The sequence below is a fragment of the Lepidochelys kempii genome, chromosome 6, assembly GCF_965140285.1.
Source record: "Lepidochelys kempii isolate rLepKem1 chromosome 6, rLepKem1.hap1, whole genome shotgun sequence".
Taxonomy (NCBI): domain Eukaryota; kingdom Metazoa; phylum Chordata; order Testudines; family Cheloniidae; genus Lepidochelys; species Lepidochelys kempii.
Genome location: NC_136385.1, coordinates 104,440,677 through 104,468,567, shown reverse-complemented (window position 1 = coordinate 104,468,567; position 27,891 = coordinate 104,440,677). Strand labels below are relative to the sequence as shown.

General features: G+C 43.8%; 1 protein-coding gene and 1 long non-coding RNA gene across 6 annotated transcripts in view; one reads left to right on the top strand and one right to left on the bottom strand.

The window, feature by feature from the left end:
* The window catches only part of ITPK1 (inositol-tetrakisphosphate 1-kinase), a 256,116-nt gene that overhangs the window by 137,875 nt on the left and 90,350 nt on the right, over positions 1 to 27,891 (top strand). For 3 of the 5 annotated variants that reach the window (XM_073349514.2, XM_073349511.2, XM_073349512.2), the window contains exon 4: positions 8,468 to 8,585. In XM_073349514.2, coding sequence (XP_073205615.1) covers positions 8,468 to 8,585 — 118 coding nt within the window. Of the gene's footprint in view, positions 1 to 1,790; positions 1,839 to 8,467; positions 8,586 to 10,197; positions 10,251 to 27,891 lie in introns of those variants that run through there. The other 2 variants (XM_073349513.2, XM_073349515.2) reach the window with 2 other exon arrangements.
* The window catches only part of LOC140913331 (uncharacterized), a 49,168-nt gene continuing 29,872 nt past the window's right edge, over positions 8,596 to 27,891 (bottom strand). Inside the window, exons 2-3 of the long non-coding RNA XR_012159542.2 lie at positions 27,103 to 27,190; positions 8,596 to 13,407 (exon numbers count right to left, since the gene is read on the bottom strand). This is a non-coding gene — a long non-coding RNA (uncharacterized LOC140913331). The remainder of the gene's footprint in view (positions 13,408 to 27,102; positions 27,191 to 27,891) is intronic.

Sequence of the window (27,891 nt, the reverse complement as noted above, 5' to 3'; positions counted from 1 at the left end):
TCCGGGTCAGGCTGAATTCCAGCCCAGAGCCCATTCAGAATATTGTCAGGAAACCTAAATCTCCTCAAAAAGAAAAGGAATACTTGTGGCACCTTAGAGACTAACAAATATATTTGAGCATAAGCTTTCGTGAGCTACAGCTCACTTCATCGGATGCATTCAGTGGAAAATACAGTGGGGAGATTTATATACACAGAGAACATGAAACAATGGGTATTACCATACACACTGTAACAAGAGTGATCAGGTAAGGTGAGCTATTACCAGCAGGACAGCGGGGGCGGGGAAAAAACCTTTTGTAGTGATAATCAAGGTGGGCCATTTCCAGCAGTTGACAAGAATGTGTGAGGAACGGTGGGGGTGGGGGGAGGAATAAACATGGGGAAATCGTTTTACTTTGTGTAATGACACATCCACTCCCAGTCTTTATTCAAGCCTAAGCTAATTGTATCCAGTTTGCAAATTAATTCCAATTCAGCAGTCTCTCATTGGAGTCTGTTTCTGAAGTTTTTTTTGTTGAAGAATTGCCACTTTTAGGTCTGTAATCGAGTGACCAAAGAGATTGAAGTGTTCACCGACTGGTTTTTGAATGTTATAATTCTTGACGTCTGATTTGTGTCCATTTATTCTTTTATGTAGAGACTGTCCAGTTTGACCAATGTACATGGCAGAGGGGCATTGCGGGCACATGATGGCATATATCACATTGGTAGATGCGCAGGTGAACGAGCCTCTGATAGTGTGGCTGATGTGATTAGGCCCTATGATGGTGTCCCCTGAATAGATATGTGGACACAGTTGACAACGGGCTTTGTTGCAAGGATAGGTTCCTGGGTTAGTGTTTTTGTTGTGTGGTGTGTGGTTGCTGGCGAGTATTTGCTTCAGGTTGGGAGGCTGTCTGTAAGCAAGGATTGGCCTGTCTCCCAAGATCTGTGAGAGTGATGGGTCGTCCTTCAGGATAGGTTGTAGATCCTTGATGATGCGTTGGAGAGGTTTTAGTTGGGGGCTGAAGGTGATGGCTAGTGGTGTTCTGTTATTTTCTTTGTTGGGCCTGTCCTGTGGTAGGTAACTTCTGGGTATTCTTCTGGCTCTATCAATCTGTTTCTTCACTTCAGCAGGTGGGTATTGTAGTTGTAAGAACGCTTGATAGAGATCTTGTAGGTGTTTGTCTCTGTCTGAGGGGTTGGAGCAAATGCGGTTGTATCGTAGAGCTTGGCTGTAATCCAGATTGTTGCCTGGCCGCTAGTCTGCAGTTGGCAATAAATTTTTGGTAAAGCACAGAGAAGGAAAGTGCAAGTTGATTTTGTAGAAATGAATGTAGATGAGCTGAGGGGACCAGTTGGACTCCACAGATCCCAACAAATCAAAAGCTTGGGATCTGTCTTTGATAGTTCCTTTCCCATCTCCTCATCTGTTCCCTTTTTTGAAGCTCATATGTGTTAGTAATCTGTGCACTCCTGGCATTCTTCCACTCTCCTCATCTGGTAATGGTGAATAGATTTATTTGTATTTTTTTCAAAAGCAGGGGATCCAAAGTTCATGGCATGAGGACAGGGGTGCTCTTTCAAACTCTAAGGACTTCCACTTTCATTGCATCATGTTTCAACCTCTTTAATGGATACTCCCTTGCTTCAATATATGGTATGCTTGAGTCCTGTTTATGTCAATAGGACATAAACACATCTGTAAGTGCTTTTGTGACTAAGGATGCTTCTTTAAATCATGACCATGATGATTCTTGTTGGGTAACAGGTCTTTTTTTGTTTTTTACTTTATTTACACAAACTCAGGACCATCAACTCACCTAAAGGCTTGTCTACACGTACATTTAGACTATGGTAAGTTGGGATGTGAACTTCTATGTTAGCCTGCTGAGATCTAACTGTCCGTGTGTACCCCGCTAACGTGCGCTAACAGTTCGTTAGAGCGCTTTGTTCAGACTGGCTCAGACCGCCTCAAGGAACTGGTAAAATGCATCATCAAGGTGTAAACAGACAGTTAAACTGCAACAAGTTAGTGCAGGGTAATTCACACCCCAGTTTGTCACAGTCTAATTGGGTGTGTAGACAAGCCCTTGGTTAAACGAAGCATTCCCTCTTGCAATCTGTGATCAGAGCTCTGTGCCTTCACGTGTCTGAGAGCCTCGTGTGGTGCCGCATCTGGGCGGAGAGAAAAAACATCGCTGGAAGGTATTGTTGAATTCTTCTGAAGATGCCAAGGCAGATAAGCTTTGATAGGAGGAGAAGGAGGGCAGAGCCAAGGTTGTGATAGCTAAAAATGTTCCAAATAAAGAAGGTAAATAGATGGGAGATTCTGTTGTACTACTTTGAGGTGCTTTTTGACCAATAGGCAAAATGTTAGGTTTAAATAGTAAGGTTACGGGAGCCAAACTCATTTTTTCTAAACAAATTTATTTGGCTCGGTCCCAAAGTCCTTACTTAAGCAAAACTCCCATTGTCTTCAGGATTGAGCCTGTTGACACCAAACCAGATTGCAAACAATTGCAGCGTGGCCCTAAGGGTACGCATGGTTCAATATGGTTATTTTTATTAACTCATGTGAAACTCTTCTAGTGGCTGCCTTTGGGCTCATGAAAGGCTCCGCAGTCTGCTTTAGCAGACATAAAATGCTGAGGATGGTTGCCTTTGGGACAAGCTTTTTGCTGTTGCAGTAAAATTGCTTTAAAATAACATCTTGCTGGCATGGAGTCCTGGTGTTCACTTCAAATTGTACTCCATTCAAGAGCTCCTTCTGATGCCTCGGCTCTGCCAGTCTGGACAGCTGGTTCTCAGATCTCTGGAGCAGGGATCTCAAACACGCAGGGTTATTTTCTGCAGCCCGCCAGCTCCCCGCGACGCCCCCACCCCCGTTCCTGGCCAATGGGAGCTTCGAGGGAGGTACCTGGAAGAGTGGCCAGGGCAGCACACAGACCCCTGTGCCCCCCCAGGTCCCAGCCGCTTCCCAGAGCGGTGCGGGGGCAGGGCAGGCAGACAGGGAGCTGGACCCGCCCCCCGAACCTCTCCTGCAGCCGACCCCTCTGCCCTGAGCCCACTGCTGCACCCCAACCCCCTGCCCTGAGCCGCCTGCCGTACCCTGCTCCCCTCCTGCATCCCCTGGGGGCAGAAAGGGGGCGGAGTTGGGGTGGGGATTTCAGGGAAGGGGTTAGAATGGGGTTTTGGAAGGGGGGGTAGGGGTGGGGCCTCACAGAAGGGGTAGAGTGGGGGCGGGGCCAGGTCAGCGCAGGGTGGTGGTCAGTGGTGCGGCCCTCGGGCCAGTGTACTAGTCCTCTTGTGGCCCTCGTGGTCATTTGAATTTGAGACCCGTGCTCATGTCAGGTGAGGTGGTTGGCGGGAGGGGGACCTTTCTGATTAGACCCTCTTTGTTTAGCCTGCATCCTGGCTTTATTTTAAAATCTAACTCCTCTGGTTTTGATAGGAAATTAACTATCCTTGAGCCTCGTGTTGTTGTCAAGGGAAAATGAGCATTCAGAGGTGCATTTGCCACAATACTTTCCCTCTTGCTAGTATCAGAAGATGACTGGTATGTCTTTGCTTTTCTTACACATACTCACTCCTGTCCCTCTATATTTTATCCATCAGAGATGCAGAGTTGCTGATGCTTCGGCTAGAGAATATCATTTCACAGTGCAACGGGAGTGTGCATGGTGCTTGTCAGGTGGTAGAAAAATAACAAGGTCTCTGCTCTGTGGAGCTTACAGCTTGAAGGTATATCTACACTGCAATTAGACACCCACGGCTGGCCCATGTCAGCTGAGTTGGACTTGGGCTGCGGGACTGTTTAATTGCGGTGTAGATGTTTGGGTTCAGGCTGGAGCCTGGGCTCTAGGACCCTGCAAGGTGGAAATGTCCCAGAGCCTGAAAGCCTACAGTGCAATTAAACAGCCCCCCAGCCTGAGCCCTGTGAGCCTGAGTCAGCTGGCATGGGCCAGCCACAGGTTTTTAATTTCAGTGCAGACAAACCTGGAGGGTCAAATCCATTCACAGTGAAGTCAATGGGAGTTTTCCAATGACTCAAAGCTCCAGAAATGATGAGTGCACCGCAGAATCCTGGCAGAATATGGTAAAAAGGGCAGTAGGAAAGGGAAATGCGCATGGAAAGGGTTGATGGCAGCAGTGGGTGACACATGGGAGTTCAGGGAAGATAGAAAGGCAAAGGTAGTGGGGTAGCATTGTACATCCAATGATAAAGTAGACTAAAGAAATCAGAAGTGATAGCATGTGTCAAACAGAATCAGTTTGGGTCAAAATCACTGAGAATGGATTCTAACAGAGGTTCTATTGGAGTAGTGTGAGGGGGTTGCGATATACCTCCAGGGTCAGATTTGGATATAGACAGAGATCTATGTAATATTATTAGAGAGATACATACTACCAGGATTTGTCGTTATAGGAGACTTTAAATTCCCAGATACAGATTGGAGAACAAATGCTACTAGGGAGGACTCAGTTATTCCTGTGTGTGATAGCCAACAGATTTCTTCATGAAAAGGTCACTGTACCGACGAAGTGATGCTGTTTTAGACTTGGTATTGGTAAGTAGTGAGAACATTATAGAAGAGCTGGTTATGGAAAATAGCCTTGGATTGTGAGTGATCACAAGCTGATTTATTTTAAAGTAAATGGAAGGATAGACTCATAGAACTGGAAGGGACCTCGAGAGGTCATCTAGTCCTGTCCCCTGCACTCAAGGCAGGACTAAGTATTAATCAACAACGGGTCAGTAACTAAGCTTTTAAAGTTCAAATGGCAAGACTGAGAAATGAAGGGAACTAGTCAACTGAACTGAAGATCTCAGGGACTTTAAATGTGTAGGAGTTTTGGAATTTCTTTAAGTCAAAGATACAAAAACTGTCTGAAATTTGTATCCAAGGGAAAAAACTTGTAGGGAAGGGTTCCAGGCCTAACTGGATGAAGAAACACCTCAAAAAGGAATTAAGAGTACGCAGAAAGCCTATGAGGAATGGAAAAAGGGGTTGATCAGCGAAGAAAGCTATGTCTTGGTGGTCAAAAAGTGCAGGAATAAAATGAGAATTGTCAAAAGTCAAGACTGAATTTTGCAAAGGAAATTTAAAACAAATAGCAAAAGGTTCTTTAGCCATATAAACCAAAAGAGAACAAGAGAAAAAACAGGGCTGCTATGCAGTGAGGATGGGGTAGAGATTAAGGATAATGTAGGTATGGCCAAAAACTAAATGAAGAGTTTGCCTTAATTTTCAAAAAGGATGATGATGTACAACGTGGGGACTAAGGCGGGATATCTAATGAAATGAGTGTATAGAAATGACGACTACATTTGAGGTGGAAGCAAAACTCAGAGTTTAATGTACTCAAGACGGGACAATTGGATAATCTCCAGCCCAGAATACTGAAAGAACTGACTTGTGAAATCGCAAGTCTGGTAGCAAGGATTTTTAATAAATCTATCAAATTGGAGGTAGCATTGTGTGACTGGAGAATAGCTAATGATGTACCTATTTTTAAGAAAGGGGGGCAAAAAAATGATCCAGGCAACTACAGACATGTTAATCTGACCTTAAAAGTATGTAAGACTTTAAAACAAGTGTTTGAAGGAAAGAATAATTAGACATGGAAGTAAACAGAAAATGGGATAAAATGCAACATGGATTTACTAAAGGTAGATAATGCCAGCGTAACTTGATATCTGTCTTTGATAAGATAACAGATTCAGTTTTCTTGTCTAAAGCTAAAAAAGTCAATCTGGACTTAGTAAAGCATTTGACATGGTACCACATGGGAAATTATTAGTTAAATTAGAGAACTGCTCTGTGTCTCCCTCTTGGGCAGTGCTGCTCTGGAATTCAGCAGAGAGAGAAAAGTTGTTGTTTTGGGGGGTGGAGGAGCTGAAGGGGGGTTATTAAGGTAAAATAGTTTGTGTTGCCTTAAAATGTTTCTCACAATGTTTTAAATAAATCTGTATGCTTGTGTGTGAACATAATGGCACATACAGCCAGCCAACAAGTGGTGGTAAAATATTGTACAGTGCCATGCACACGTCTCAGAGCGATTTGAATGGTATTTCTAAGAGCCACATTAAATATGTACGAAGTGTGTGGTGTCACATAGCAAGTGCCAAGGGGCTGTGAAGGAAATCCATTTGCGTGATCCGAGCAATGTGACGGGGCTGCTAACCCAGCACTGGCTCCTCTTTACATCTCAAGAATAATCCCTCTGCAGCAAGCAATGAATTAAAAGCATTCATTCTTCAGCAAGCAAAGACTTGTTGGTGTCGAACAAATAACTCACTCTCACCTGCTTAGAATTGGGAGTAAAGTCATAGTGTTGGGATCAGATGTCTCCATTCCTTTCATTGTATCAGTAGCCAGTGAAGTGTGTCTTCCAGTGCTGCCTTCATAGAATCATGGAATATCAGGGTTGGAAGGGACCTCAGGAGGTCATCTAGCCCAACCCCCTGCTCAAAGCAGGACCAATCCCCAGTTTTTGCCCCAGATCCCTAAATGGCCCCGTCAAGGACTGAACTCAGAACCCTGGGTTTAGCAGACCAATGCTCAAACCACTGAGCTATCCCTCTCCGTCAGGAGCCTTGTGGTACTCCTGAGCATAATTTGGAGTATGATTTTTTTTTCTTTGAAGAATATCCTCTTTAGGTACTTAATTAAACCAGTTATTAATGGAAACGTTTACCATGCACCCACGTAAATAGATGTGAAGAAATGAATGGAGATTAATGGAGGCTGATTAGGAAATTTCATTAAAGAATAAAGACAGATTTTAGCTTAGAATTACTTGCCCGACTCTGAACGGGATGAGAGGGAGACACTCTCATTAATCACGTTGACTTTATGGAACCAATGTGGGCGGGCGCATGGCCTCTTGTATACATGCACATATGTGGGCATGAAAGAGAGATACCTTGAGCATCTCAGGTCACAGTAGACGTTGGCAAGAGCTAGTGGGGTATATATAAAATTTCCCCTAGTAAAGCGGCAGCGGTCATGATGTCAGAAATGGGAATGTGGTGCTCAGAGTTTTTCACTACAAAAAACAATGCATGGCAGGGAGTCTCAGAGCCAGGACCGGCTCTAGGCACCAGCAGAGCAAGCACGTGCTTGGGGTGGCACATTTCCGGGGCGGCATTCCCGCCAGCCTTTTTTTTCGGGGCCGTTGCGCTCTTGGAGCTGCGCCACTTAGATGGGGTGAGGGCGCCGCGCCCCCGGCCACAGCGGGAAGGGGAAGCCCCAGCCCCGGGATGCTGAGCAGCCAGGTCCCAGCCGCTACCTGGGGAGGGGAGAGCGAGTCCTGCCCGGGAGCCGGGGCTGCACCGCCTCATCTGCGCACTGGCTGCTGCTCTGCCTTGTGCCACCCCTTATCTCGGGGCTTCTCTGCGCGGCTGGGCGGGGGAGGGGGGAAAGCCCCTGCAGGCGCTGGGAGAAGGTGACATCACTCCCTCCGCTTCCAGCCACGCCTGCGAGCCCCAACCCCACCTGAGCTTGGGGCAGCAAAAACCTTAGAGCTGGCCTTTCTCAGAGCATAGGTCCGCTGATGCAGGCTCACGCTGCTGGGCTAAAAATAGCAGTGTAGGTGTTCCAACTTGGGGTGGAGCCTGGGCTTTGAGACCCGGCGAGGAGGGAGGGTCTCAGAACCCGGGCTCCAGCTCAAGCCCAAACGCTAAAATGTTATTTTTAGCCCTTTGGTGTGAGCTGGAGTCGGTCAACCCAGGCTCTGAGACTCGCTGCTGCGGGTCATCTTTTGCAGTACCCCTAATATGAAGTTCACTGCGGGAGTTGCTGTGTTCTTGGAGCTAGCGGGCAGGGGAGCATTTGCTTAGGAACGTGGCAAGATGGATACATAGTGCTGTTGCTTTGAAAACTGCATTGTGGTTCAATGAAGTAACAACATCCTTGGCCCTGCCACCTTTTTTCAGTCCTTATCATCTAGCTCCTCACTTGGCAGTCAGCACAGGTAGGGGACAGTCATACTAATGTAAAAGAATGCAGATGTAGTTCTGATCTGCACTCCGGAGTGGACTGATGCCCACAGGCTGTTTAAGCTCATTCAGTGTAATTACAAGGTTGACCCCAAAAGCACTGTGTCCTCTTTCTCCTAATAGTTCCTGCCAGTACCACTCTCTGCTGCTATTGTGACTCTTCGCCACTGGCTCTTCTCTGAACTGATGTGGCTGCAGAGCAGTTTGCAGGGCTGATGAGTCCACAGTTGAATGTCAGTGTCTTAAACACTGTCTGGCATGATATTTATAGTCAACAGGATTCCAGTGTACAATGCTAGTGACGAGAAAGTCTAGACATGCCCTGCAATTATATTTACGAAGTGCCAGCTTCATTCGGAGGAGTTGTTGTAGATTGATTGGATCCTTAACCTTATCCTCCTCTTTATTTCCCCATGCTTTGGTGCTTTTTATGCTGTCCAGCAAATCTAACAGTAGCCTTTGCTCCATGTTTGTTCTGCAGGAGTATATTGATGCTCACCCTGAAACCATCATCCTGGACCCCCTTCCTGCTATCCGTACGCTGCTGGACCGATCCAAGTCTTATGAGCTTATTCGGCGAATAGAGGCCTACATGCAAGGTAGGCCAGTGACTTTTCATTTCAGAAAAGCATGTTCCTTACATTGTGAGTGTGACCGGGGTCCTAGTGGGGAGCCAGCTGTGGTCACTCAATTAGGGTGAACTGCAAAGAATGAGGCAGACAATCCCCTAAAAGCTGGTGGATATTCCAATACTTAGATTTACCAAGCCAGCATAAACCAGCTGCTTTATTACCTCTCTGGTTACTCAAGTCCAAACAACACAGTTCCCTTAAAGTGATCCAGCCTCAGGCCTACATCCAGGTACGTAAGTCAAATATGATGATTTCTGAAAATCTTATTTCATCATATAAAAGAAAAGGTTCTACCAATCCCAAAGGATCAGACACATTACCTCCCAGGTTATTGAATATTCCAGATCTTACCCAAATACACACTACAGCCAATTCTTATTAACTAAACTAAAATATATTAAAAAATAAAAGAGAGTATAGTTAAAAGATCAATATACATACAGACATGATTCAGTTCATTTAGGTGCAGATTCATAGCAGAGATGGTGAGCTTTGTAACTGCCAAGAGTTCTTTTAGAAATAGTTCATAGGTTATAGTCCAATGTCCAAATATCATACTCGGGGCGTACCAGCATAACTGGAACCTCAGTCTTGAGACTCAAACTTCCCCTGATGAAGCCTAAGCAGATCTGAGACGACCAAATCAAGACCCAAGGATCTTTTATACAATTTCATGTCTTTTGACAAGTTGGAGTTCAAAAGGTCATTAGCATGACTTTGAAGGAGGTCCATCACTAGTACTCAGCTACAGAGTTAACATAAGGCAATTTGTTTGTTCCTCCACCATTCTCAAATTATTTGCTATATGTTTCAAAGAGAGATGAATACAGAGATATCCCATGTTTACAATTCATTTAAATGCTAGGATGTTCTTTTGACCTCTGAATTATCAGAATACAGCATGGACAGGCAGTGATTACATTGTTGACCCTACTCATACGTATGTAAATACACAAGAACACAAACATTATCTCCCCACATGTCTTTTGAGGGTTATTTATTTTACAGGATGTTTAACCCTTTCTAGCCATGTGTCACAGTGGGTTTGTAGCAGAAGGAACAGCTGGTTCCTGGAGTTAGGTATGTGAGTGTTAATAATGGGCAGAGGCAGACACAGTCCTTCATAGCAGAATTGTACTCCAGAATCTAGGCTTTTGTTTTTGAAAGCATGAGAATAGGGGTTTGATCTAAGTTAAACAAGGTGTGTGTTTGATGGGGAGCATATTTATTACTCTGAGCAGCAGCAGAAATGTTCTTTTCATGCACGCTGGTAAATTGAAATTATCGTACAATCTATCTGCTTGTCACGGAAATACTAAAGCCTACAGTTAGCTCTTGAGCCAACTCCTGTGTGTTAAGATTAAGTCAAGAGTAGCATCTCCTTTTGAGTGCTGTAGAAGTAGCTGTTCCAAGAGCCAGTTGTTTATGGTGTTGAAAAGTTGCTTCTGTAAACTGTTCCAGTGTGACATTTGACCGGTTAATGTTTGCGTCGTTCTATTGCTATCCCAATTCTCAGATCGGAAACTTACCCTATTGGTATCTTTTGTATTTTTATGATTTGGGATTTATATTCATACAGGTTGTATCCACTTTGTCTGGCCATCATCAGCATGGTGTCTGAAATCGTCCCAAGTATGTAAAAATAGAAATATGAATTACAGTCTCCAACACACTCTCTTCTTTTTCAGCCTGTTGGAGAAATGCTTAATTAGTTTTTGTGTGTGTGTGTGTGTTTTGTTTTGTTTTGTTCTGAAAGTGGGAAGAGGTAGTATTTTTATCTCTTGTGGGAATGAACAGCAGAACTGGTAGAAAAATGGGATCCTTTGTTCACAAACACATTGACCCATTTTCAGTCAAAATTTGAAATTTTGAAGAAAATTTTCATTTAAATGTTGATTTTTTTTTTTAAAATGTCTGACTGGCCCTGGTTGACAGTTTGATCTTTTCAGTGGAACGTAGCTGCCACATGTGGGCAGTGCCCCTTCCTTCCGTCTCTGACTCTTCCTTAGTTTATCTCATGCATGGCTTTGAATATCGTGACTGGGACCTTTATCTGCACTGTCTATTGAGTGGGGACCCAGCACTGAGAGCTGAGCACCAGCGGTGATATGGTCGTGGTGGCCTTTGCTAAGCAGATGGGCTGCTGCATTTTGTTCTAAGAGTAGCATTTTTAGGGCATGTAGCTTTATTTCTGGGTGTAATTACTTGCAATAATTGAGTCAGGGAGCCACAAATTTGTGGATCACTTATGATCTGTATCCGAGAGACTTTTTTTTTTTCCTCCTCTTTAATCGGGTTGTCTAATCTGTATTCCCTCACTATTCTCTTCTGTTGTCTATTGTGCTGTGCCCTAGGGTTTAGAAAGTTTAAGGCAAGCGTGATACAGCTGTAAATAACATGGAGATTTTAACAGTTACATCAACTGCATTTGGGTTCTTCAAAATAGAAATCAATTGCAAGAAGACTGTCCTACTATTGAGCTGCAGCTAGGTATTGCCACAGTTAGAGATGTCCAGTTGCATCCTGAGGTAGCTGTGTGATGTACACAGTATTGGGCTGCATCGCATCCCCAGAAGTGGAAGTAAAAGGAAATGTAAAGAATTGAACATCCATGAAGGTAGAAAGGTCATTGTTTTTACGGAAGCCCACGAGCTATAGAATTTGTGTACTAGTTATATACCAGTGTTTTAACTATAGATAATAATTCCTTTCATGCATGAATTGCCGTGCTCCCTTTTAGTGTAACTAAAAGTGAAATACAGTGTTTGCCCCTTCAGTTTGCAATTCATTTCAACTCTCCAGACATTTAGGGAGTTTGATAACCTAAATGGTGCCATTGCTCAGTTAACAGGCTTTATTCTTGTTCTGGGTTTATTTTTTCTCAACACATACTCTGTCCCTCACCACTCTGATGTGTGTCTAACATAAGATGAACATGTTGTGTTTTGTTGATTCCCAAATAAACCCTCTTTAGGTATGCTATTGCTTCTGCCTGGCTCAGTAAACACATTCTTGATGTATTATATGGTTCTGTAAAAGTAGCTTACGTTGCTGGGTCACTTTGCTCTGCAACCGAGGGTCAAAATTTTCAAAAGTGATGTAATTTTGGGTGTCCAACTTGAGACACCGTATAGGGGCCTGATGTTTTCAAGTAGTGGGTGTTCAGCACTTGCTGAAAATCGGGTCTCTTAAAGTATCTCAAGTTGGGCACCCAAAATCAAAAGTCACTTGGACCGTGTCTAACAAAAGATATTTAAGTTGAACTGTTTGATTGATTAACTCCTGGGCCCTGGTTGAAAAGATTTCTATCTATCTAAGATACTTTTTTGACCTTCATTACCATAGTAGATCAGCGCTCCACAATCTTTAATGTGTTTATTCTTCCCTGTCTCACAGATGTGTTGTAAGTACTGTTATTTCCATTTTTTAGATGGGGAACTTAGCCATAAAGAGATGAAGTAAATTGCCCAAGATCACACAGGAGGCTTGTGGCAGAATAGAGAATTGAACCGGGTCTCCCTAGTCCCAAGCTAATACTCTAACCACTGGAACATCTTTCCTTGTTGAGACCCTAAAATTCCTATTTTACTTGATGTACTAGCAGGTAATTAATGATTTAACCTGCTGGATGAAGTATAGAGATTGATCAGATTCCAGTTTCAACAGGAAATGTTTCTCTCTGAAGCAGGAAACGTTTCTAATAATTCTCGTTACTATGAGATGTTTTTTTATTAGAAATAGGTCACAGGCTGAGCTCTTTCCTGTTCCTTTTTTGTTTTCACCGTGCAAACACTGAATGATTCACTCATTTTGAAACTCTCATTTCTACCTTTTTCAAAGTCCTTTAAAAATAAAAGTTTGCATTCCCCACATGTGTTCAATGTAGCCAGCAGATCACTGTGAAATAAATCACTGAAAAGTTCTGCTGGTTTAGCAGTTCAGTTCTCTCAGCAATTGCATTGCTGTGGTTTTTTACTTATCAGTGAAGGATTACTTCTTGGTGAAAATATGAGCTTGCTGGGAGTTTCTCCCCATGATAGCAATGTTTGGGGAAACAAGCCGCATGTTTTAATGAAAAATGCATTTTCAGCAGGGCTTCTGTGTGATCTAAGCTGCGTCTGCTCTTTCAGTTGTTGACCTAATGAAAAATACCTTTGGATTCATGGAGGCATATTGAGAAGCTCTGACCTTCACAGCATCGGACTTTCAAGACTTAACCATAACAAAAAAGAAAGTTAAGATGTTAATAATAATAATAATAATAATTTGTAGCGATTTGCTGCTCTTGCGATTAGACTTAGCAATCAGAATGTCTTCATTATATTGTAGTTTTCCTTTCAAGGGATGCTTCTTTTAAAGGCTAAAAATCATATTTGGGAAAAAAAATCCTTACCTGTGTTCCAATAATACCTTAGGTTATTAAAACTGAAGGAATTTTTAAAAGGACAAAAACATGCCATTCTCTGTTTATGCTGTTTTACTTTTTTCCATTTTGCTTAGGGTTGACAATGGAAATGTACTAGTCAGTTTCACTTTTAGTTTCTCTTGGGCAATGTTTGGGTTACAAATAGTACAGGACATGTGGTGTTGTTCCTTTAAATGGTTTCCATATGATTTAGAAAAAAAATAAAAATTCTTATTGACCTTAGGTTTTTCTCATCATTTGTTTTTGGAAAAATTAAATTTGGGGTGAATTTGTCCTGATGATGCTCCTTTGATTGAGTTCACACGAGAAGAAAACTGGTTCTTAAGTACGTCTCTGAAGTACAGGAGCTGCTCCCTGAGGATACTGTAAACAATATAAAACCATTTAATTGTAACATTTCCATCCTAATATGTAATTGAAATATTTAAATGCTGTTGTTTTTGTGTTATGAGATGCTGCTGCTTTGAGTGCTGCTTTCTGCATGTTTAGGAAGATTAGGAAATTATACTGTGCACCATTAGTTTTTCCCCACTAAAACTTTTTAAACTGGATCTTCCTTTGACTCAGTTAAAGGAATCCCTGTTGCACAGTCACGTTTCGTGTATGGCCAAAAGAGAGAGGGGCAGTGTGATCAAACAGATCTGATACTAGACAGAGGCTCAGGAAGCCTGGATTCTCTACAGCAGCAGTTCTCAAACTTCAGCAACCCCAGGACCACCCATTTTGATTTAAAATCTTTTGGGACCCCCGAATTCCCCACTCAGCCCCAGACCCCACTCCCACTCCACTCCAGTCCTTCCCCTAAGGCCCAACCCCCGCCCCCACTCTGCCCCTCCCCACATGTGCCCCACTCCCACTCCTTCCCCTCCCTCCCAGTGCCTCCTGCACACCAGGGAACAGCTGTTCTGAGGCATGCAGAGGGTGCTTGGGGGTTGAGGGAGGAGTTGGTCAGCGGGGCCAGCAGCCCTGGACATGATGCCGCCCTCTCCCCCAAGTACGCCCTATCCCCGCTCCTCTCCCTCTCTCCCTCCCAGCGTCTCCTGCACGCCACTGAACAGGTGTTCCCTGGTGTGCAGGAGACGCTGGGAGGGAGGGGGAGGTGTTGATCAGTGGAGTTTGGGAAATGCTGCTCTACAGCGCTCTGGTTCTGGGACCATCACAAATTACTTTATCGCTCGGTGTTTTTGTCTGCCGGTATGTTCTGTTTATTATTATGGCTTTGTCTAAGCTGGAAGACTTCTGCTGACGTAGCTATGTGTTATGAAATGTGATGTTTACTGACATAGTTGTGCCAGAGAGAGCCTCTACTAGTACACACAGTAGCTTGGGGGAGCTGAAGCGAGTTATACTGGCTAAAGTGCGGCTTTGCCAGTATAGCTGTATCCCTGCTAACAGCGCTTTGCCGATACAGCTATACTGGTATAACCTAGCATAGACATAGCCTATGTTACGGATGTTAGATGGGGTGGGATCTGAGTTACTACAGAGAATTCTTTCCTGGGTATCTGGCTGGTGAATCTTGTCCACATGCTCAGGGTTCAACTGATCACCATATTTGGGGTCGGGAAGGAATTTTCCTCCAGGGCAAATTGGAAGAGGCCCTGGGGGGTTTTCACCTTCTTCTGCAGCATGGGGCACGGGTCACTTGCTGGAGGATTCTCTGCACCTTGAAGTCTTTAAACCATGATTTGAGGACTTCAGTAGCTCAGACATAGGTGAGAGGTTTATTGCAGGAGTGGGTGGGTGAGATTCTGTGGCCTGCATTGTGCAGGAGGTCAGACTAGATGATCATAATGGTCCCTTCTGACCTTAATGTCTATGAGTCTGTGTGTGTGTGTACACTGCCTGGCACAATGGGGCTCTGAGCTCAGTTAGGGTTTGTAGGTGTTGCTGTAATACAACTAATAGACCAGTTTGCTGAAGGGAAGACGAGGTTGGACAACAAGTCCAGTGTTTTCAAAAGTGGGTGCCTAAAATGGGATATCTAAATAGTTGGCCTGATTTATTTATTTTATTTTTTTTTTATTTCTGTGCTGAGCACCTACACCTCTGGAGCTGTGTGCATTCAGCACTTCTGAAAAGCGGGCCAGCTATTTTAAGTCCCTAAATATGTGTGCCATTTTGGCATGCAATCTAGTTCAGTGAGTGGCTGTTTCACACTTGCCCTGCAACATTGGGATGCCTCACAGTGCTTTGCTGTTGTAACTTGCACCTGGGTCACTCACAAACAGCATTCAGGTCATACTCCAAGTGTCTATGTATAGCTGCAGCTGGCAAGCACACTCCAGTCACACTCTGGCTTACGCCAGTCTGGGTTATCATATGCAGGGTGACCCCAACACACTCCCAGTCCTGGATTTTCCCCCCAAAACATGCATTCTGCACAGTCCAGCCCTTTCCTGGTCAGTCCAGATATATTACATCCATGGCCCCTCTAAGTGGTCAATATGCAACAATTGATCACTTTAAATGGAATTACCCATGGAGTTCACAACATTGGATTAGTTTTGATTGAAGAATAAAACAAGGGTTGTTTTTTTTAACTACAAAGAGATGTGTGTACAAGTACTGAGGCATTAAAGTCAGAAATGGTTACAAGAACAATAAAGATACAGTGCTTCCTAGTACTAAATTTAACAAACTAAACTTGGTTCAAGGTGAAATCTTTTCCACAGGTCCCCAGTGTCATTGCTGACCAAGTTTCAGGTCAGAATCTGCTCCCAAAATCCACAGGCTGTTTTTCTTTTGTCATCTTAGGTGGAAAAGAGAGATGGTTAGGGAACGATAACTTGGGGTGTTTTTGCCCCTCACTTTTATAGTTCAATCACCCTTTGAAATGCACTTTCCTGAGAGTTCTTTCCAGCTGAGAGCAAGGAGACTTGAAGTCTGGTAGGGAAGAGGTGTTATGCTGTTTGCTTTTCAGCTCTGTTTGCGAAGATGCAGATCTGTTTGTCTCTTCCCTTCTCCTTCCATGCCAAAGAATGGCCACTTGATAGATGATAGTCCATCAGCTTTGATAACACCTGGCTAGGGGTGTGAACTTGTCCTTTGTCTTTGAGAAACAGGTTTACCAGCTTCCCAGACTCGTCTGGTAAGCACAATTGTCATGATTTCAGCTTATGTTCTTAACTTCACATATGTTGTTGAAATACATTTCACCATGGTATTATTGACCAGCACGTTATTAATTTTCAAATGATGCCTTACAAGGCATGTTTTGTACAAAGATTATTACAGTAGTGTGTAGGATGTGAATACAGGGCTGCATTCCCTCACAATATGGATTTAGATGCACCTACCATTAAAAATTTTGTCCATTCTATTACATGTCCTATTTTTCTTTTGTGCTTTTGGACACTAGGTGTTAGAGCATTAAAATCTGAGTCACTGAGTGCGTCCATTGTTTCTTCCAAGTGCATGTGACAAAGTGTCTCTTACCTCATGAGTTGGTCCAAATGGCTGTTACTTACCACTGTCTTTTAGTCTATTTATTATATATTTCCAGCAGCGGTCAGCTTTGTCCTAGCTCTGCACCTGGGAGCTGGCAGTCTCTTTCAAGCAGTAATGTGACTCTAGCACAGCAATTCTCAAACTTTAGCAACCCGAGGATCCGCATTTTGATTTAAAAATTTTTGGGACCCCCAATTCCCCCGCTCAACCCCCAGTCCCGCCCCCACCCCACCTCTTCCCACCCCCACTCCACCCTTGTCCCTCTTCTTCCCCGCCTCGTTCCGCCCCCTCCATCCCAGCACCTCCTGCATGCCAGGGAACAGCTGTTCCGCAGCATGCAGGAGGCACTGGGAAGGAGTTGAGGAGGAGGAGTTTATCAGCAGGGCCCGTGGACCCCTCTCGAGAGACCTCCGTTTGAGAAACGCTGCTCTAGTAGATAGTGAGGAAAAGGAGGGAGGTGCCACAATGGTGATAGGGATTTCACCATTCTCCTTTCACTTCATTTTGCCAGAGAGTGTCATTGGTAGAATGCTCCAAATTACTGAGGGGCAGGAGGGGCAGGGATCCGAAGGTCAGTCTTGAACTCCAGTCTCCTCCATTACACTTATGCATGAGCTATTTTATTTATGGTTATAACAAAAATCTTTATTTCCAGTGTGAAGAAGTTATCTAAGTCTCAGAATTCTTAGAGAAAAAATTAACGTATTCCTCCCAAAACTTCCTTTGGTTTCAGCTGCCAGCCACAAACTGAAGAGCATTCTGGGCACTGGCATGCAAAGGAGCGAGCAGGCTTCTAAGGTCACAGCTGCTGTTCCCCACATAACCACAGGTAGCTTTCAGACAAGAGTAGGGTTCAGCTAGGTAGCCGTTTTGCCCTACCAGCACCTACATGGCCAGTGGTGCTTCTGAAGCTGGCAGTACAGTAACAGTCCACATCCAGTAAGGGTCTGGAGCCTAAAAATGGGAAAGGCCTTCTACAATTTTGTCTCCTAAATTTCTCAGACTAGAAATCAGTGAACCGTCAACCAGTCCTGCTCCTGTCTCCCTGCAGTATTGATGGTGGCTGAGCTCTGAGAATAAACTGTAAGGTTTGGATGTTGCTTTTGGATGCACTAAGGTTTTCTTTTTAATCTGTATGCCTTGCTAGCCAAATGTGTAGAAATCTTTTCCGACTGTCAACCTCCTTCAGTTGGCAGCAGGTTATGGATATGGTGATTTGAATCAATGAGTTCAGTTCACTAACTACAGATTATACTTCCTTTAATAAATCAGTTAGTTTTAAATGCAAGGCATGTTTTGATAAACTTCTTTTCTTATGTATCCAGGATGGTTAAGGTAGTTTTTATTGAGCTAATTAAAATGCTGTTTTATGCATTTTTAATTTAATTTTAATTTCCATTTAAGAAATGCATCTTTCACGATTTTCTAACAGAATAAAGAATGTAAAAATTAAGACTCTGAATTAACGTAAATTAAGCTATATAATTGCTTAAATGAATGTGTATAGCTGTAATGTATCTTCTTGCTTAAAGAAAAGACCAAATGTAGTGTAAGATCTATATTTAGTTTCAAATTAACATGTTTTAATGCTTGCCAGTCAGTGAAAATCAACCTTTCTTTAGCAAAATAACTAAAAGGTACCAACGTAGAACAAGATTAAAATCAGTGAGTTAAATCCAGATTTCCTGCTTGCTGATTTAAAGCATGATTCAAACCAGTGATTTAAATCAATCCATTCTGCAGGGCAATGTTGCCACATTTACTTCCAAGTATCCGATAAATGTGTTCTCTGCCCTGTGTGCTCAGCAGTGCTGAGAGACACAGAGAGCTCTGAGTATAACAGCAATGCCTATATATATTGTGCTAATGTGCTCAATGCTTTTTTTGCCTCTGTCTTCACTAACAAGGACAGCTCCCAGACTACTGTGCTGGGCATCACAACATGGGGAATAGATGGCCAGCCCTCTGTGGAGAAAGAGGTGGTTAGGGACTATTTAGAAAAACTGGACGTGCACAAGTCCATGGGGCCGGACGAGTTGCATCCGAGAGTGCAAAAGGAATTGGCGGCTGTGATTGCAGAGCCATTGGCCATTATCTTTGAAAACTCATGGCAATCGGGGGAAGTCCCGGAAGATTGGAAAAAGGCCAATGTAGCGCCCATCTTTAAAAAAGGGAAGAAGGATGATCCTGAGAACTACAGGCCGGTCAGCCTCACCTCAGTCCCCGGAAAAATCATGGAGCAGGTCCTCAAGGAATCAATCCTGAAGCACTTGCATGAGAGGAAAGTGATCAGGAACAGTCAGCATGGATTCACCAAGGGAAAGTCATGTCTGACTAATCTAATTGCCTTCTATGATGAGATAACTGGTTCTGTGGATGAAGGGAAAGCAGTGGATGTATTGATTCTTGACTTTAGCAAAGCTTTTGACACGGTCTCCCACAGTATTCTTGTCAGCAAGTTAAAGAAGTGTGGGCTGGATGAATGCACTATAAGATGGGTAGAAAGTTGGCTAGATTGTCGGGCTCAACGGGTAGTGATCAATGGCTCCATGTCTAGTTGGCAGCTGGTGTCAAGTGGAGTGCCCCAGGAGTCGGTCCTGGGGCCGGTTTTGTTCAATATCTTCATAAATGATCTGGAGGATGGTGTGGATTGCACTCTCAGCAAATTTGCGGATGATACTAAACTGGGAGGAGTGGTAGATACGCTGGAGGGCAGGGATAGGATACAGAGGGACCTAGACATATTGGAGGATTGGGCCAAAAGAAATCTGATGAGGTTCAATAAGGATAAGTGCAGGGTCCTGCACTTAGGACGGAAGAACCCAATGCACAGCTACAGACTAGGGACCGAATGGCTAGGCAGTAGTTCTGCGGAAAAGGACCTGGGGTGACAGTGGATGAGAAGCTGGATATGAGTCAGCAGTGTGCCCTTGTTGCCAAGAAGGCCAATGGCATTTTGGGATGTATAAGTAGGGGCATAGCGAGCAGATCGAGGGACGTGATCATTCCCCTCTATTCGACATTGGTGAGGCCTCATCTGGAGTACTGTGTCCAGTTTTGGGCCCCACACTACAAGAAGGATGTGGATAAATTGGAGAGAGTCCAGCGAAGGGCAACAAAAATGATTAGGGGTCTGGAATAAATGACTTATGAGGAGAGGCTGAGGGAACTGGGATTGTTTAGTCTGCAGAAGAGAAGAATGAGGGGGGATTTGATAGCTGCTTTCAACTACCTGAGAGGTGGTTCCAGAGAGAATGGTTCTAGACTATTCTTAGTGGTAGAAGAGGACAGGACAAGGAGTAATGGTCTCAAGTTGCAGTGGGGGAGGTTTAGGTTGGATATTAGGAAAAACTTTTTCACTAGGAGGGTGGTGAAACACTGGAATGTGTTACCTAGGGAGGTGGTAGAATCTCCTTCCTTAGAAGTTTTTAAGGTCAGGCTTGACAAAGCCCTGGCTGGGATGATTTAATTGGGGATTGGTCCTGCTTTGAGCAGGGGGTTGGACTAGATGACCTCCTGAGGTCCCTTCCAACCCTGATATTCTATGATTCTATAGGCTTGTTGTCTCTGCAGGGCTAAAGAAGGTTGTCCGGTAGGATTGCGTCCTGGTTTGAAATCTGCTTATGAAGGATCTGGGATATTGGAAGAGGGCAGATGTTGCTGGAGCATCCACCTCCTCAGAGACCTTGCCAGGAAAATGGAGAGGCTGGATGCTATGCAAGATCGTCCGTCTCATGCATAGGCCTCTTCAAAATTGGCTGAACTACTTCAGTTTATAGGGTAGCTGCTGAAAAAGAATGGGTGAGGGGCAGTTTCACAGATGATGGGTCAGATGTTCATCAAGGCTTCTGTGGCTTACGCCTGGGTGACTGAACAAAACCTTCAGGAAGGTCAATGATTTTGTCATCCTTCTTGGGTTGGGTTGGTTTCTTTTGTCCCAGCAAGATCCTTTTCGATATAATTTAGACATTCTAATATCCCTAAACAGAAGTCACCAATAAAATGGTGTATTCTGACATTATCTGAGATACCACAGTTGTTGCCTACCCTCAGGGTAGGGGATAACTGCAGTGCCTTGGAAACCCTTTGTAGCAGTGACAGAAATGCTGGGGGGGGGGGGGTATTTTTTATTATTTTTTTTTGAAAACAGAGAAATTGTAAGTACATGTGGATGCTCGCACACGCGCAGCTGTGTAGAGATTGCCCTTCTCTGTACTTCTGTCCGCCTACAGCTCAGGTCAGGCTACTTTATTTGTGTGATGGAAACAAAACATAGCCCGTGCAGGATGTGGTTTAACTAAATGAAAGTGGCAAGATGGTGCATGAAGAAAAAGAATAGCAGTACTTGATGTGCAAAACGTACTCCCTTTGAGTATGTTTCAGGGTGTATTGATTTGGAGCAAAAAGGTGCAAAGCTTTTGTGTGAAGCATTGTGTGTTAACAAACGACAACTTTTACCCCATTTTAAAAAAATTAAGAACTATTGTAGAACTAATAGGACACATGCTAAATATCACTGTTCAGTCACATTGTTCGGGTGGTATCCAGCCTTTTCTAATCTACTAGACATTTTTCCACATATAAAACAAGAGTGGTTAGAGGAAACCAGCTGGCAATTTTTATTTGGATATTCAGAAAAGTCCCTCAAAGGGCTTGGCTACACTTTCAAGTTAGAGTACATTAAATCAGCCCCGCGGGCGCCCTATCTCCTGAGGTGTCCACGCTGGCAAGGCACTTAGAGCGCCTGGACCCTGCAGCTGGAGCACTCCTGGTAATCCACCTCCACAAGAAGCATAGAGCTTGCTGCACCCTGGCTGAAATGCCCAGGTGTCAGTGTGGACGACGTGTTGCATTACAGCGCTGTGATTGGCCTCCGGAAACATCCTATAATCCCCTGAAGTCAAGTGACCACTCTTGTCATTGTTTTGAACTTGGCTGCAGGCATGTGGATATCCCCTTTCAAAACTCCATTTCTGACAGCCAGCATGCTTCTCTGCTCCAGGACAAAGCAAACCGTTACTGTGGAATGCTGCTGCTGCCAAGGCAGGCACGTGTGTGTGTGTGAGAGAGAGAGAGAGAGAGAGGTGGGGGGAGGGTGGTCTGCTGCTGTCTGAACTTACAAGACAGTATGCTAACACACTCTGCCCCCCAAAACACACTGTCTCTTCCCTCCACATACACACTCCACACACCCCCTTTTGAAAAACAGGCTGCAGCCACTTGCACACACTGGGGTAGCTACCACAATGCACGGCTCTCTGTGGCGTTGCAAGAGCTGCTAATGTGGTCGCCCCACTGCGCTTGCAACTGACAGCGTGAGCACACGGCAGCGCTTTCCCTGCTGTGGCCTCCGAAGGCTGGTTTCACTCCCCGCGCTCTACATCTGCAAGTGTAGCCAAGCTCAAAGAGGCTGTTAATTAAACTAAGGAGACTGGGAGTGAGAGGCACTTCCTCTGACATATCTAGTACTGGCTGCTGTTGAAGGCAGAATACTGGGCTAGATGGACCATTGGTCTCATTTGGTATAATTCCTGTGTTCTCAGTACTCTTCCCATAAAATAATAATGCTTAAAGCTGTAAGGAAGATTTAGGTAGCCAGAATATGATTACTTGTATCAGATTTGAAGTATACCCAGGACTCCCAGCTGACACCTTTGTGCTTTGAAAAGTGTCATGGGATTTGTTTTTAATTTTACTAATTTATTATTAGCAAACTGTAAGTTAAAGGGAAATGCCAAATACAGTCTGTAACAGCATCAAAGCTAGAAAACCTGAAAGCCATTTGATCTCTTGCATAATGCACCAGTTTGATTGTGTGCTTATAACTATTTTTTCTTTTTAACAGCCTTACTTGGGGCTAATGAGTTGAATAAAACATGAAATATATGCAAGAAAGCAAGGCTTTGTGGAGGGCCAGGACTGTCGCCCTTTGGATGGGTATTAATAATGTGGGGCGGGGTCCTATGCTGCTTGTTGTTCTCGAGTGAGCTTGAGCTTGAGTTTTAGTTCTGTTAGAGGGATCAGACCCAGGTCATGCTACTTCATTGTTTTAGACAGGGCTTTACTTGGAACTTCTGGACATTGGAGTGACTTTTTAAACTCACTTTAATTTCCTCTCTAACAGCCTGGCAGCATCATGATGAAGATGTACTAGCCTCACCACAAAATCTGTTCTCCCACATTAACATGAGGAGGATGAAAAAATGAACGATATTTTACATGCCCCACGCAAATGGCTGCTCCACAAGTCTGGTCCACAGTGAGGATTGTTGGTTTTTTCAGCAGCTCTGCTTTGACAGCTGCAAGCTTCTCTTGCATCTCCCTGGACAAGGAGGGTAGTGCTCAGAACTCAGCTGTTACTAAGGACTGTTAACTTTAGACAGGCAGCAGCATTCCTGCAGAAGGGAATGTTGCTATTCCAACTCCTTTCATATGCAGCTTGAGGATGCAATCTGGGCAGTTGTTCCAGCTGGTCCTCTTACTGCCAGCTAACAGCTATCCGTGAAATCCATACCACCTAGTGACAAAATGTCGGCATACGTGTGGGCGGTGACCAGGTGGCAATGTACACTAGGCTGCCTTTAGTGATAAGCTGGGTCCCACGCTAATGATGAGGCCTGGGATATTTTAACTCCTCAAGGTTTTGAAGGTGGCAAAAGGCCTTTCTCAGCACCACTCAGGGGATGTCTGCACTGCACTCAGAGGTGTGACTAGTTACCTCGAATAATAATACTTCTGAAGCTGCATCAGCACCAGCTACACACTCGAGTAATTATCCAGGGTCCTGGGCAGGGTCTTACAGCCCGTGCTGTCGCAGCTTTATTGCATTGTTGGTTGAGCTAGCTGGGTCAAAGCTAACTCAGGTATGTCTACCAGCACCGCCGTCACACCTCTGAGTGCAGTGCAGACAGACCCTCAGCGAGGAGGCAGCTCTCAAAGCTACAACTCACAAAGAGTTGGCTCCATTGGTTCAGTAAAATTAGTAGTTGTAGTAGTACTCTGTATTATGATACCACCTAGAGGCCAGCTGAGATCTGGGCCCCATTGTGTTAGGCATTGGGTAAAGACAGGGTAAGAGGGAGTTCATGCCCCTAACAGCTGACAATCTAAGTAAGTATTACACCTCTTTGTATAGTCACCGGTGTACAGAGGCAAGGCAGTTCTCGGTACAAGTGAACTGGAGCTGATACCAAACACTGAATCCCAACTTCATTGTGCAAGTGGGTCTGTATTTAGCATGAAGGGTGAGATGTATTTCAAAATACAACCTGGGAATTTGTGAGCCCATGGCATGTTCCCTGGGTTGAAATATGGCGCCAGTGTTGGGTCACTGTCAGAGACTGTAAAGCAGGTGCCATCCTGCCTAACTTTCAGGAACAGCTGTATTGTTTAAGTGCCTCCTGAAGCCCTGACAGTCAAGCTTGATTTGCCTTGATGCTGTGAAGTAGTATAGTGGATTAAGCATGGGGCAGGGAACCGGGCACTTCTGAGTTCTAATCTGGACTTTGTGGCTTGGAATAAGACTCTTCATTGCCCTGCCTCATTTTCCTTATCTGTAAAATGAGAATGAAACTTGCCTACTTCCTAGGGGGTATTGTGAGGATTAACTAATATTCATACAGGCCTTTGAAAGTACTAAGTGTGATGAGAGCTGTTTTGGCTGACATACCGGGCATCGAACCAGGGATCTTCAGAGCTTAGTTTCTATAGCTTGCACTCGAGCTCTCTTGCTGGGATTGTAACAGACTTGTATCCTCTGGGAATCAGGCACAGCTGGGGACCTGTAACAGATGCTCACCAGTGGGCGACCTAAGTGCTAACCATTGTTAGCAGCACGTGCTTCAGAGGGAGAGAAACAAATGCCTTTCTCCTGATGAGGAAAGTTATTGAATGAATGTGTTGCCTGCTGGAGGAGGGTGAGGCAGTTGAAGCCTGCTTTCCTGAAGCAACTGGTGTGTGTCTCACCATGGCATAGTTTAGGTAACTGCAGATTGAGACTAAATCTATAAATAATTTGTATAATATGTTAGATGGAGAAGCCGGATGAGCAAAATGTTAATTGCTGATGTGGGGCTGCTAGCAGGAGCATGCTAGGGCAGAATTGCTGCTGTACTGAAATAACTTCAGTTTAACGTTGGTTTTCTAAGAGAATATGAAAAATCTGTCCTCTCAACTGATCTCCGCAGCGTATACTTTGCTGACACAATTGTTACCCCGAGGGAGAGCCTTTTCATTTCCTTTATGAAAATCAGGTTATTGAACATACTAGGAAAAGCAGCTAATTTTTTGGCAAGGAGTGAATGTAGATCAGGAAGGGCACTTCCACTAAACATTTAAATCTATGGCCATGTCTGCAGTACAGGGACCAGAGCTATATACAGTAAAAGTGTTTTTATCCAGCATGTTGGGGGGATGCGGGGTGCTGGTAAGTGAAAAATGCCGGTTAATTTAGAGAGAGGGAGTTTGGGTGTGGGAGAGGATGCGGGACTGGGAGTTGAGGTGCCGGAGGGGGGTTGGGGCCTGGGCTCTGAGGGGAGTTTGGGTGCAGGAGGAGGCTGGGGGCAGGGGGTTGGGGCGTAGGAGGGGTATTGGGGTTCTGGATTCAGGGGGCGTTCACCTCCGGCAGTGCCCCGCAAGCAGCAACCTATCCCGGTTGCTCCTAGGTAGAGGCGCTAGGAGCTTCCTTAATTCTGTGGCATGTCCTGTCCTACGGTGTCATCAGTGTTTTGCCTGCATGTAAAAAAATTGTCTCTTAAAGGTTTTGTTCCTTTTTGGCAAGCAATATTTCTCAAATTTAGTCAGTATTTTACTTAACTTTATGCTTTCATCTTCTTCAAACTTAAAGTTGTTATAAATATCCAATGCTTCCTCCCCAACAACATGCAAAAAGATTGCTTATTTCACTTTGTCATTTTTCTCCTCTGCCTCTCTGGCTGCTGAATACAATTCAAATCTCGGTCAGAATTTTTTCCAGTTCTCTGCAACATTGCCTAACAATTGCAGACTGGATGGAGGTTGCAACACATCCCTTTTTGGCTTCCCCCCCCTTTCTTAATCTAGTCAAGCTACAACTGTGCTCACCAAATATATGTAAAAGCCTCAGTGCCTGGTACGCCACATGCTTGTCTGGTGCCTCTTTTTGTCTCTGCTTTCAGTTGCAAACACAGGAGTTAACTTCAAAATGACTGCAGTTTCCTTGTCATGCAGCATTTCTGACACCATGTTACGATCTTGGGGTTCATTAAACAACAAACCAAATAAATGAGAAAGGAATAAAACTTTAATAAAACAAACTGGAGAGTTGCTGTGGTGAACTGCTGCACGCAGCCACGTGGTGTTCCCAACCCCTGCCTCCAAGGCACATCTCCTAATTCTTATATTCATAATGCTGTCCCTTATGAGGGAGCATCTCTAAATTTTATAACCTCCTCAAATCTATCTTTTATGGACATCTCCAGCATGGGGGTGGGGTAATCGCTTAGTAACTCAAGGGATCTCATCCGCAGAGCTGGTCAGAATTTTTCAAATTTTCAATATTTGGATGAAATTTTAACTAAAAAAAACAGGAAAACATTCAATGGAATTTTCTTGTTAAAAGATGGTTCCCATTTTTCAACCATCTCTAAAACTGGTTAAAAATATTTCACAATTTTGAAATTTCAATTTTTTGGGCGGGGGGGAGAAAAGGGTGAAAAATCAGAAGAGCTTGAGTCACCTGTAAACCCATCTGCTGCTCTGTCTGGGACTTGTTGATGCCAGAAAGTTACACCGTTTTTCCTACAGTAGAAACCCCTATTTTACAAACTAATTGGGGATTGAGGAATTAATGAAACTGAAAAGTAGGTATGGTGTATAAATTGCAGTATGATGCAATACATCACTTTCTTCTTATCCTTCAAACCAGTGCACTGAAGGCATCAGAATGTGATGTCGACGTATTCTTCGACCTCAGCCTTGGTTTTAAAAAGAGGATTATTTGGGAACTGCAGTCCAGAGTCAAATAGGTGTCGTCTGTGTGTACAGGATCACAATTGCATGTTTAACATCTATATATGCCTGGAATCATACCAACAGAACTTCTCTAGGCATACACATCCTTGATTTATCCAGGGACTTTGTTTAGAAGAGAAGCTTTTGATAATTTTGCTTGTTGATCTGTAACCTTAACCATTATGTTTGTCCTTCTTTTGAGCTTTATCAAAGAATGTTAAAATAGCCTGTGTCTCAACCTTTATCTGTCTTAGGGGTTTTTTTTTAAACTCTTTTTTGTATTTTCACTCTGTAGAATAAGTAAATAAATAATATAAAGACATTAACATGTAGAAAATCTAACAAGTAGTACAAGGTAAATTAAAAAGCCTGCTCAGAATTTCACAGTGAAACAGCTCTGTTGAAATCAGCGTGTCTGATCTCCAGGTGTTGTTTTTTGGTCTGCTTTCTCTCATACTCCCTTTTGGGTCTTGTGTAGTTTTTGGTTTTCATTTCAGTTTGTCCAAGGGCACTATTTTTAATAGCTTTCCAAGCTTAGTGAGTCCTTATGGGAAAATGATTATTTTTTCAGTTGGTAACAGTAAATCCGTTTGTATAGAGGATTCAAGGGAAGCTTACCCAGGCTGAAGTATAAGTAGCCTTTTCTTCATCTTAGAAAATCACTGGTCTTTTCAGGTTTCAGAGTAGCCGCCGTGTTAGTCTGTATCTGCAAAAAGAACAGGAGGACTTGTAGCACCTTAGAGACTAACCAATTTATTTGAGCATAAGCTTTCGTGAGCTACAGCTCACTTCATCGGATGCATTCAGATGACTGTTGTTGAGGTACTTCTGTTTTTTGGTTTAGTAGTATGGATTTTTTTTATTTTTATTATTATTTTTTTTTATTTTTACTGCATATTCCCATAGTGTAACATCCAAAGGGTATTGATCCAGGTCTTACTGGCTTCAGGGCACATAGTATTAAAACTATATAGGGCCATGCTGATTAGAGCTCTCTCCAGTAGAGCGAGTTTGTCTTACTCAGGAAAGGGAGGGGAATAAAGGGATTTTAAAACGTTACTGGAAAGCAGTAAACCTATAGAAAAATCTTACTGGACTGGAACTTGAAAACCATGAGTCTCTTCACAGCCTCATCGCTATTTTTTTGTGGGGACTCTTGAGCAAGTCACTTCCCCTCTTTGTGCATCTCTTTTCTCTGCCACCCTTTGTTGGTCCTGTCTATTTAGGTGGTGGGCTGTTTGAGGTAGGGACTGCCTCTTCCTATCAGTATGTACATTGCTTAAGAAAATGGGCACCTGGTCTGGGTTGGAGATTATCAGTGCAACTATAATACAAATAGTAATAATAGTGTAAAGTCAAGGGAAGACAGTAAAGCTGCAGAAAAATCCAGGTAAAAGATTAATCATG